The sequence below is a fragment of the Microcebus murinus genome, chromosome 10, assembly GCF_040939455.1.
Source record: "Microcebus murinus isolate Inina chromosome 10, M.murinus_Inina_mat1.0, whole genome shotgun sequence".
Lineage (NCBI taxonomy): Eukaryota > Metazoa > Chordata > Mammalia > Primates > Cheirogaleidae > Microcebus > Microcebus murinus.
This window is the reverse complement of record NC_134113.1, coordinates 6295232-6307264: the sequence shown is the minus strand read 5'-3', so window position 1 is coordinate 6307264 and position 12033 is coordinate 6295232. Positions and strand designations below refer to the sequence as shown.

At 43.2% G+C, this 12033-nt stretch overlaps 1 protein-coding gene across 1 annotated transcript in view; it reads right to left on the bottom strand.

Moving 5' to 3' along the window:
• ARFGAP3 (ARF GTPase activating protein 3) overlaps positions 1–12033 on the bottom strand; it is a 55908-nt gene that overhangs the window by 35984 nt on the left and 7891 nt on the right. The window contains exons 3-5 of the mRNA XM_012741721.2: positions 6483–6555; positions 4565–4696; positions 2310–2393 (exon numbers count right to left, since the gene is read on the bottom strand). Coding sequence (XP_012597175.2) covers positions 2310–2393; positions 4565–4696; positions 6483–6555 — 289 coding nt within the window. The remainder of the gene's footprint in view (positions 1–2309; positions 2394–4564; positions 4697–6482; positions 6556–12033) is intronic.

Sequence of the window (12033 nt, the reverse complement as noted above, 5' to 3'; positions counted from 1 at the left end):
ATGATTTGTCCTTCTTGCCTATTCATTCATTTATTTATTCAATCACTTATTTATATCGCTATAGACTCGTGAATATCTATTTTATTCTTCGGATTACAATCCAATACTATCATTATTTATTTTGTTGTTCAAATTGTTCCAGTTTTGCTCATTGGGAGCTCTTTCAGGTTAGTTGCAAAGTCCTTTGGACAATGCTCCTATCCATTTTTTTCCAGCACTTCCTTACTTATAAGATGCTCCAGGCTCATCTACCCCCAGCAGCCTCAGCCTTAGAACCTGCCACTTTTCTAAAGGGAGCCCTGGTTCCTTTTCTTGGAGGACAGTATTTAGAAACCAAGATCTGGGTGCTGGATGTGCCTGTTGTACAATGGTGTCACTGTCTCTGGGTCCTCTTATTGGACAAAGCTAGGTAATCTATATATGTGTGCGTGTACTAATATACGTGTACACATATATCTATAATTAGCTTTCTACCTCTGCATACATGTTTGTATTTGTATATATGTATACAGAGAAAGTCTAAAATAAACATTAATTCATACTAATATCTCAAACTATAATCCATACTACATTGTTCCTATTTCTCTACTTTTTAGCTCATCATTTCCATTCCTAACATTTCTCAGCTACTAATCATGGATATTCTGTATCTAATTCTATGTAAAACAAATAGCAATAGATCATAAGAGAACATTTTATCTTTTGTTTTCTGTTCCCTGCTTTTTTGATCACTATTTCTGGTAACCATCCATCCATCCATCCATTCATTCATTCATTCATTCATTTAGTAGAGTTGGGGTCGCTCTAGGTTCATTTAGTAGAGTTGGGGTCGCTCTAGGTTCATTTAGTAGAGTTGGGGTCGCTCTAGGTTCCCCAGGCTGCACTCAAACTCCTGAGCTCAAGTGATCTTGCCTCAGCCTCCCTAGTAAGTGGGACTACAGGCATGCATCACCACACCAGCTTTCTGATAATTATTGACTGCAATGATGATACCATATATGTGTAAATTATAATAGCAAAAAAAAAAAATCAAGCTTTAGCAATTTATCCAACTTTATACAATTTTAACTTGAAAATTAAAGAACAGATTGAAGCAGCTCAGCAAATAGTGCCCCTACCCTGGTAACACTGGGAGGAGGCAGGTGGCCAACAGAACGGCGTGAGGCTCAAAGCTCGAGATCGGCACTGTCACTGTAAAGGGCTAGACAGTCGGTATTTCAGGCTTTGTAGGCCTTGTCACCCTTGATCTAAGTGATCTGGGGAAAATCCACGGCAGTACTGCTGTGTCACTGTGTCACTGCTGCTATCAGTGATGAGGCAACGAGGACAATGATACTTACAGCATTTACTGAAGGCTCACTCTGTGCTAGGTACTAAGTACTTTTACCTGTATTAACTCATTTAATTCTTACAATAGCCTTGAGAGATGTACAATGTACACAGTGAAATCGGGGCACTGAGATTCAAACCCCTATTAAAACCATCTTCATTCTTTGTCATTTCCAAAGCTCTGAATTAAACTGAATTAAACTCAGACCACTAGTAATAATTTCTCAGTTTTCCCTGGCAAACAGGTATAGACATGCAACTAAATTCCAGGCAACAGGACTAAGCAGAACTGATGTGTGCTACATCTAGAATTTTTCTATAAGAGGACAGGGCATTTGGTTTGCTCGATGTCTGTCCCCTTCCCATTGCCCAGGAAAGATCTTAAAGTAGAGCAGCCACTTTAGACCCCGGGGTAGAAGCCACATGTTGAGAACAGCAAGATAAATCCATCAGTCAAGCCCAGACAGCTCACCTCTCAACTGTTGATGATAAACTCATTTCTCTTGTTTAAATGACTATATTTTAGAGTTGTTTGTTGTTTTTTTTTTTTGAGACAGAGTCTTGCCTTCTTGCCTAGGCTAGAGTGAGTGCCGTGGCGTCAGCCTAGCTCATAGCAACCTCAAACTCCTGGGCTCAAGCGATCCTCCTGCCTCAGCCTCCCAAGTAGCTGGGACTACAGGCACGAGCCACCATGCCTGGCTGATTTTTATATTATATATATTAGTTGGCCAATTAATTTCTTTCTATTTTTTTATGGTAGAGACGGGGTCTCGCTCAGGCTGGTTTTGAACTCCTGACCTTGAGCAATCCGCCCGCCTCGGCCTAGAGTGCTAGGATTACAGGCGTGAGCCACTGCGCCCGGCCTAGAGTTGTTTGTTACAATAGCTTAGCCTGTACCCTAACTGAAACATACTAAATATATACCTTTTATACCTGTCAGAATAGGCAGACTTTAAAATTACGCGACGTATAACACATACCTCAGGAGAAACATGAGAGGCAAAAAAGTCTTCCTCCTTTGGCGGAGGGGACGGAGGCGGAACCACACAACTGTCAAGCCACAGCTGGAACAGACACACAAAACGGGGCTTAGCATCCCATCTGGGAAAGGCTCTTAACTTCACACTCTTCACTCTTCCTCTAGAGACTGTTTTCTAAAGGTTGGCACTTCCCAGTATTACAAAACCAGTAACACGCCTACAGAAGTCCTCTGAGTACACTTTAGTAATGTATCAAGCCAGTAATGTTTGCTTCCAGACTTTGAGGAAGTCGAGTACCCCATTTCTGAAAAGGAAAGATCAAGAGTTTCAAACCTTTTTTTTCTCTTTTCTTTTTTTTTTTTTTTTTTTGCTTTGTTGTCCAGGCTAGAATGCAGTGGCATGATAACAGCTCACTGCAGCCTTGAGCTCCTGGGCTTAAACAATCTGCCTGCCTCAGCTTTGCAAGCAGCTAGGACTCCAGGTGGGTGCCACTGTGTCCAGCAAATTTTTTAAATCTTTTGTAGAGATGGGGTCTCGCTATGTTGCCCAGACTGGTCTCAAGTGATCCTCCTGCCTTGGCCTCCCAGATCGCTGGGATTAGAGGTGTGAGCCACCAGACCCTGTTGGATTTCATATCTACTGTGTTTCCCCAAAAATAAGACAGGGTCATATATTTATTTTTCCTCAAGAAGACACTCTAGGGCTTATTTTCAGGGGATGTGTTATTTTCCCCTCAAAGCCTCAGCTTGCAGCACGCACAGGATGGCCGGGACCTGACAAGGGGAGCCAACCTTGTTGGTGGGACTGCCTGCACCTTTCCGGTCACCTCTGGGATGGTACCATGTTTCCCCGAAAATAAGACAGGGTCTTCTATTTATTTTTCCTCAAGAAGACACCCTAGGGCTTATTTTCGGGGGATGTGTTATTTTTTTTAAGTACAGTACAACAATCTACATTTATTCAAATATAGTTAAGTCATCTTGTTCTGGAACATCATTATAACTCTCCAAACCCCGAATTCCATCCTTAATTTCTCGCAACTCTATTTCCTTTAGAACCATTGGCCCCAATCTCTCATGTTGAGCAATAGAGCTCTCATTGGGCAGATAAGAAGGGCTGCTTGTCTTCTTTACTGCTCCAAGATGAAATGCATGGGTTGTGCAGATACACTGCATAGCCACACCCATCACCAGGTCTTATTTTCAGGGTAGGGTTTATATTGCACAAATGCTTAGAAATCCTGCTAGGGCTTATTTTATGGGTTAGGTCTTATTTTCAGGGAAACATGGTAAGTGCAGATTCCAAACTACTGTCAATCCTCATTGTTCATGGATTCCATATTTATGAATTCACCCACTTGCTACAATTTATTTGTAACCCCAAATTAAGTACTCATGGTGTTTTCACAGTCATTTGAAGACAGGCACAGAGCAGCAAAAAATGAGTCGCCTGATAAGTATATTCCCAGCTGAGGGAACACAAGGCAACTCTGCCTTCTTGCTTCAGTTCTCACCCTTGTAAACAAGTGTCCTTTTTGCAGGCTATTTGTTGCCATGTTTTTCACAGTTTTGTGCTTTTATTTTACTTTTTTTTCTTTCATTTAGTAGCTGCTTCTGAAGTATGCTTTTTATTGATGACTTATTTTTTCGTGTGTTGTTATTATTATTATTATTATTTTTTTTTTTAGTAGAGACGGGGTCTCGCTGTTGCTCAGGCTGGTCTCAAACTCCTGAGCTCAAATGATCCTCCCTCCCCGGCCTCCTAGAGTGCTAGGATTACAGGCGTGAGCCACCGCCACAGGCCTATTGACGACTTGTTTAAAAGCGCCTGAGTGCGGTGTGAGGGCTGTGTCGAGCCTTGTGGAGAAAACACGAGTGTGAGATGAGCTGGATTCAGGCCTGAGTTACAGCCCCGTGGCCGTGAGTTCAGCGTTCTTGAGTCGACAAGACATGGTAAATAAGGTGTCGCTAAGCAGAAACACATGTTAAATGGGGTTGTGTTTTGATCAGCCGATGCAAACGCGACCAGAGGAACCTAACCCTGTGCCACGCAGAGGAGCGAAGTTTCAGCGTTCGCTAACTCAGTGCTCACGGCAAACTGATAGAACACAACCACCCCAAATAATGAGAACCAGCTGTACATGTTTCCTAACAGAAGAATTCAGGTAGAAAAGTTTTGCCATTCAGGATAAAACCCACTTTTCACATGGGAGTGAACGTTCGTCTAAGGAGACGCTCAATCCTCCAGGGACTTACGTCGGTGCCGTGCTTCCGCGTGGCCTGGGAGGCAAGCGACTTGATCTTCTCCCGGTAGAGCTGCGCAGCGCGGCTGTTGTACTTGGCGTTGGTGTCATTGGTGGCACACCCGTGTTGATGGAAGAAGGAAGACTACCAGGGAAAGCGGGCAGATCAACAGAATACTGCATTAAATCTAACAGGGTAGCCGAAAATGCTACTTGATGCAATGAAGGATCTTAAAAAATTGGTAGTGAAAACCAAAATAATTTAAACAACATAAAAAGTTCCAAAACTAGATAGGAGACTTGCATTACCAAATGAAATAACTGTTCCTCATTTCTCCATTAAATCGCCCGTCATTCTGAACTGAGCATTGGGGGAGGCTTTCTACTCTGGACTACTTTTAATTTGTGAGCAATCAATTTCAATTTGGACTCCACTAGATCAGAATCTTTGACAGATTGGTTAGGAGCTATGCTAACATTTACCTCAGTCAGTATTTCTTCGTTAACAGATGCTACAACATAGGTAAAATGATAAAGCAAGGTTTAAACAATTGGAAGAAACTGCTTTCAACCACCTTCTGAAGATCCATGCATAGGCACAAATTATCAGATTTATATCTTAATTAAAAATCTGTATGAGTGATCCTTTTCTGAACCTAATTTGATTAATAGTGGTATCGATTGCCCATACGTACCAGGTCCTGACCTAAGTTCTCTGTGGGCATCACCTCATGAAATCCTCACAGCAACAGCATTAGACAGTCACTATTACTACCTATACTTTATAGGTGGGGAAACTGAAGCACAGAGAGGTTCAGCAACTTGCCCGAGGTCACACAGCAGCCAGGGGCAGAGCTGGGATTCAAACCCAAGCAGGACAGTTCCAAGCCCATAATTCATAGCTCCACTGCTTAGGCTGAGGGACCACTGGCCTGACCGTTACTCCCCATGGTCCCCCCCGCCCCCAGCTGAGATGAGAAAGCTGCTCTCTGGCGTTGGGAGGGGACTCTGCAACCTCGGGAAGGCTTAGAAATCAGGACAGGCCTGAACTCACAGCGTCAAGTTCAGGGGCATGTGTGTGAACGTTACGACAACGGGCAAGGGTTTCTGATTAGATGCTTGAAACATCTAAGGCATATACTCTTAAGGGCGGCAAAAACTGTTCCTCAGAGAGTGAAAGAAGTCTTAGCTATTACAATTGGTTTGTGACCCTCTAAAGCTCACCTTTACTTAATAAAATTGCATTCCCTAGTAGTTAATTTCTCTCAGGGAAATTAGGGAAACATTAAATCCAATTTAAATTTAAAACAATCTACTTAATAAATTTTTCTGCTTTGGGGACAATGGTGAAAAGGGATTGAGAAACACTGATCTAAGGGAATCCAGCATTTTAGAAACTATAATTTTAGATGCATGACTTTAATTTTAAATATTTAATTGATGCTGGACATAATTTTTATTTGAAATGCTTACAAATTTGATTTCTTATACTTTGTTTCTTTTTAAATTTTTTTTCTTAAATCATTTTAATTTTTTAATTTTTTTTTGAGACAGAGTCTCACTCTGTTGCCCAGGCTAAAGTGCCGTAGTGTCAGCCTAGCTCACAGCAACCTCAAATTCCTGGGCTCAAGCAATCCTCTTGCCCCAGCCTCCAGAGTAGCTGGGACTACAGGCATGCACCACCATGCCCAGCTAAGTTTTTCTATATATATTTTTAGTTGTCCAGCTAATTTCTTTCTATTTTTAGTGGAGATGGGGTCTCGCTCTTGCTCAGGCTGGTCTTGAACTCCTGAGCTCAAACGATCCTCCCGCCTCAGCCTCCCAGAGTGCTAGGATAACAGGCATGAGCCACGGCACCCGGCCGGTAGTGAACTTCTTTACTAGTGAAACAAATATTTATAGAAGGATAATGACAAGGCTGACGAACTTACCGCATTAGCGTTTCCTCCAACTTGCATGCATCGCAGCTGAAACCAAGACCAGTTAGAATCCAACTCTGTAGATCTAAATGGAAAGAATATTCCTAAATGTTAATACTTTTCTTCCCTAGGATTGAACCATTAAGTTTTTTTTTTTTTTTTTTTGAGACAGAGTATTACTCTGTTGCCCAGGCTAGAGTGCCATGGCATCAGCCTAACTCACAGCAACCTCCAACTCCTGGGCTCAAGCGATCCTCCTGCCTCAGCATCCTGAGTAGCTGGGACTACAAGCATGCACCACCATGCCCGGCTAATTTTTTATATATATATATATATATATATATATATATATATATATATATATATATTTTTTAGTTGGCCAATTAATTTCTTTCTATTTATAGTAGAGACGGGGTCTCAATCTTGCTCAGGCTGGTTTCGAACTCCTGACCTCGAGCAATCCGCCTGCTTCGGCCTCCCAGAGTGCTTGCTAGGAGCCACCGCACCCGGCCTCCATTAAGCTTTTTTTTTTTTTTTTTTTAAGAGACAGAGTCTCACTTTGTTACCCAGGCTAGAGTGAATGCCTTGGCATCAGCCTAGCTCACAGCAACCTCAATCTCCTGGGCTCAAGTGATCCTACTGCCTCAGCCTCCTGAGTAGCTGGGACTACAGGCATGCGCCACCATGCCCGGCTAATTTTTTGTATGTATATTTTTAGTTGGTCAATTAATTTCTTTCTATTTTTAGTAGAGACAGGGTCTTGCTCAGGCTGGTTTCAAACTCCTGACCTCGAGCAATCCGCCCGCCTCGGCCTCCCACCTCCCAGAGTGCTAGGATTACAGGCGTGAGCCACCATGCCCGGCCTCCATTAAGCTTTTGAGAACAAAGTTTCCTTGAGTTTCAGGATCCAAACAATTCTAAGTTTGTGTTAACAGGGACACACACTTCAGGGATGCCAGGACTCCAGGGTGGACGACAGCTGGTGCCAGCAGCCCCTGGCCCCTCTCATCCTTCCTGGAAGCCAAGGCCAGGCTCTGCCGGCCTGCTCGCCTGTGCTCCTGCCCATGGGCGGGCCATGCCGGGCCAGCAGCACTTCTGCGTGCGGACTCCAGCCTCCCCTAGAGCACAGGATGTGATGAGCTTTATGGGGCCTCTCCTCTTTGGTGGGTTATGAGCTAAAATTTAGTGATGTGTCTCTACTCAAAATAGAGGGACTGTTTGGAATTTTTCAGGTCAGCTACCTACTTGTCCAGTTTGACCCCTACCAGGAGACTGGAGGATGCTCATACTCTTACCGTCAGCTGGAAGGGCCCTAGCAAACATCACCCCTAGCAGGGTGGGAGGAATGCAAGTTTTAATGCTCCTGAGTGAAAGCTGCAAGCGCCCCCCTTCCCCCAGCCCATCCCTGTGCCCTACTCATCTCCAGCGAAAGAGCCAGTCAGAGCCAGGTAAAGGCAGCGAGTGAGCCCCAGCAATGCGCATTCAAGGGGACAACTGTAAAGCAAGATCTGAATAGAGCAGAGAGTCTTTACACACAATCCAGACACGAACAAAATGCAAGGCTACCCTGTTATGCAACCATAGCTTGCCCTACACTACCTGCAAAGGAATGTGGACATTTTAGAATGCGTACAGGGAGAAGAAAGAAAGGAAACTTCCGCCCAAAATACCCTTTGGTATTGCCCCTTCCATTTACTAATTTCTATGCCTAATGCTATCTATTTTATAACCCTAGTAAATGTTAGGAAGTTATTTTGAAGCCAATAACTAACTTAAGACTAATACTAACACGTACATAATGACAAATCCACTTCATGGTGATATATAAAAAGTAAAAATTAAAGCACACTTTATAAAAAACAGATTTCCTAAAAGACAAAAAAAGCTCTCCTTTTAGAATTTCCGATGACCAAGCAAGATGAAATGATCTTGCATTTAGTAGCAATCAGTTGTTCTAATTGCTTTCTGAAAGATCTTACCAAGGCACCACATTTTCACCGATGCCCTCAATCGATTTATGTCACACGCCCACGCCCCTTTGTCACAGGGCATCAGTTAACAGCAAAGTCTCTGGAGACTGACTGGGAGAGTACAAGTCTCCACTCTGCCACTTAATAGCTGTATGACCCTGGAGAATGACTTGACCTCTCTGTGCCTTACTTTTCTCATCTATAAAGAAGGGATAATCATAGTATTATTTCCTTTGCTTTCGTAGAAATTAAATGAGCTACTATCTGAAGAGCGCATGGAACAGTGCCTGGGTCACGGTGAACACCACATGCCTAAAATTCCCATTGTCAGCACCATCACGTGGCCCTGCCGCGCTGTGGGTCTTGCAGTGGCTCTCCCCTCTCGCTCCCTAACAAGCACCGAGCTCTGGAGGGCAGGGAACGCCTCATATTTTTCTTTTATGCTCCTAGCACAGGGCCCGGCACAGAAGAGGTACCTGAATAGGAGCTGAATTAAAGTACGTCCTAAAATTGAGGCTATTGCTTGCTAATCTACCTTTTAGTCTTAAACTATCTTTAAAAAAATAAAGCCAAACGTTTCTATACATATTTCTCAGAAAGGAAGGTAAAAACTAAAAACTAAATGTTCTGGAACTGACTTGCCACGAATTCTCTCTATGATAACATTGGAATTTCGAAGTAAAAGGGGTTATTTTTGTTTGTTTTTATTTTCTTCTTCTTTGTTTTTGAAGAGATAGGGTGTTGCTATGTTGCCCAGGCTGGTCTCCTAGGCTCAAGTGGTCCTCCTGCCACAGCCTCCTGAGTAGCTGGGACTACAGGTTTTAATGATAAGTGACTCTGAAAATGTACTACAGTAACTTTAAAAAGAAACTTAAATTGCTGCTCAGTGGCCATTCCCATGCAAGGAGATGGTTCCATATAGGTAAATCCTGATTTCTAATTTAGAGTAAGAGTATGGCAAAGGTCTGTGATAGTGCTAAGGAAAAAGTAAAGCAGAGAAAGCAAGAAAATTGGAGAATTAGTGTCACTTTAACAAAATGGCCTCTGTTAGCCAATTAGGTAAATGAGAAATAGGTTTCGTCCCAACCTCTATAATCCTTCTGTGAGTCAAAATATAACCTCCTTAAAAACTCCATGAATCAGCTTCACTAATGGATGCCTAAGTCAGGTTTTTTTGTAAGTTGAGGATTTAAAGAAATTTCAAAAACTTATGAAATTAGAATTGTAACAGAGGGAATGGCCTGGAAAAAAAAAAAAGCAAAAGTATTTTCTGTCTCTTTAAAACATCCTCCACTCCTTTTTGAGAACTAGGGCCTGCATCCCTGCCCCAGGCCAGAGGTTGGGGGGGGGTGGGGGGTGAGGCAAGTCTTTTGTTTATTTGTGCTACAAGAGATGGCCCAGCCTGACCTGGTAAAGGGACATGGGACATCCTGGGCAGAGGAGGTCAGGAGATTGTCTTCAGCAGAGATAGGATGATCAGAATTATCAATTATAGTTGGATAGTAATTGCCTGAAGCTGAGAACCCATCCTTTAAATGCTCTGTATTTCTATGAATGTTCAGGAAATTTAAATTTTTGAGACAAAGCCTACCATTTTTCTTCCTTTGCTGGCAAAGTAACAAAACTTCTCTTTCCTCCACCCCAAACCACTTGTCCTCATTCTGACTTGGCCTCGTGGACAAGTGCCAAGTTTTTGGTAACAGAATGAATCTCACCAAGTAAACAAGACAATGTTTTCATGTAATCAAAATTTTAAACGGAGTAAACCATACCACAATTAATCCTGACTATAAGCAATCAAGCTCAGGAACAGCTTCCAGGCAGCCCTTGGTTTACAGCTTGCTTGAATTCTTCATCTTCCTACTAACATTAGAAAAGCCTTTCCCCACGATTCCCACTGGTCACAGTGGACACATACTGGGGTCCCCATGTGCCAGGCTGTGTGGGATTCACTGGCTCACTCCTCCTCCCAACACCCTCTACAGTGAGTTCTAGTACTCTCAGCCCACTTTCAAAAGGAGGAAATTAAGGCACAGGTTAGGAACATGCCCAGAGCCAGGAAGGGATGGTGTGGGATTCGGCCCCCACCCCAACAATCCCCCCACTCCGCCACAGCCAGCCCCAGCATCCTCACTCCTCTCCTCCCACCTTCTGCTCCACGAGGGCTGGGCCAAGTCAGCCTCCCTGCATGCCTCACCCCTCCAGAGCCTAAAGATTTAAGTATAAGCTCCCAGCCTAACAGCTAAGACCCTTCACAACGCCACACAGATCCTCCCCTTGAACCTTACTTCCCCTCATTTTCCTATGCATACAAAAACCAGCTGGGAAGCATTTCATTTTCTCCTGCCCCTGTAAATTAAGTCTGAGTGCCAACCTCCATTTCCCTGCCTTGTCTCCATTATCAAAGTCTCACCAAACCTTCCACATTCATTGCAAATGTACCTCCTCTTTTAAATTTTGCCCAATTTTCCAACCAGAAGTAGGTGCAGTGCTTAGTTTCCATTTCTTATGTAGAACTTTATAGCCTGTTTTCTTATTTATGTCGTATTTAAGCCTAACTCTAGCCCCATCCCAACAAGATCAATGCAGGGATTCCACTCACTTTTTTTTTTTTCTTTGACACATTCTAGCGTGCAGTGGCATAATCATAGCTCACTGCAACCTCAAACTCTTGGGCTCAAGCAATCCTCCTGCCTCAGCCTCCCAAGTAGCTGGGACTACAGGAATGTACCACCATGCCTGGCTAATTTTTAAATTCTTTGTAGAAATGGGGTCTCACTATATAGTTCAGGCTAGTCTCCAACTCCTGGCTTCAAGAGATACTTCTGCCTTGGTCTCCCAAAGTGCCAGGATGCATCTGGCTTCCTGGCCTAGGGAAACGATTCTCACTTTGAGCCAAAGTGCTGGGATTACAAGCATGAGCCACCCTGCCTGGCCCATTCACCTTTAATAAGCTCATGAAACACTTATCGGTAAACTTGAGAAGAAACAGAGCTAGAGGGAGTGGAGCTCCCAAAACAGCTTGTCATTTCTGTATACTCCTAATCTGCTTTCCCCCTTTTGCGTGGCAAATAACATAGTTTATAAATTATTTTTTTCCCTGTAAATTTGTTGACTTGAAATTTCACTTAAAAATAACCCCTAGGCCAGGCACTGTGGCTTACACCTGTAATCCTAGCACTCTGAGAGGCCAAGGTAGGTGGATTGCTTGAGGTCAGAAGTTTGAAACCAGTCTGAGCAAGAGGGAGACCTCGTCTCTACTAAAAATAGAAACAAATTAATTGGCCAGCTAAAAATATATAGAAAAAAAACTTAGCTGGGCATGATAGTACATGCCTGTAGTCCTAGCTACTTGGGAGGCTGAGGCAGGAGGATCACTTGAGCCCAGGAGTTTGAGGTTGCTGTGAACTAGGCTGACACCACGGCACTCTAGCCCGAGCAACAGAGTGAGATTCTGTCTCAAAAAAAAAAATTACGGAGTACCTTCTCTTCTTTGACTATCTCATGTCCAAATCCTAGACTCCTGCTCTCCGGTTAAATAGTGAATTTTAATTGTTGTTTTTGAATCTTTTTTTTTTTTTTTTTGAGACAGA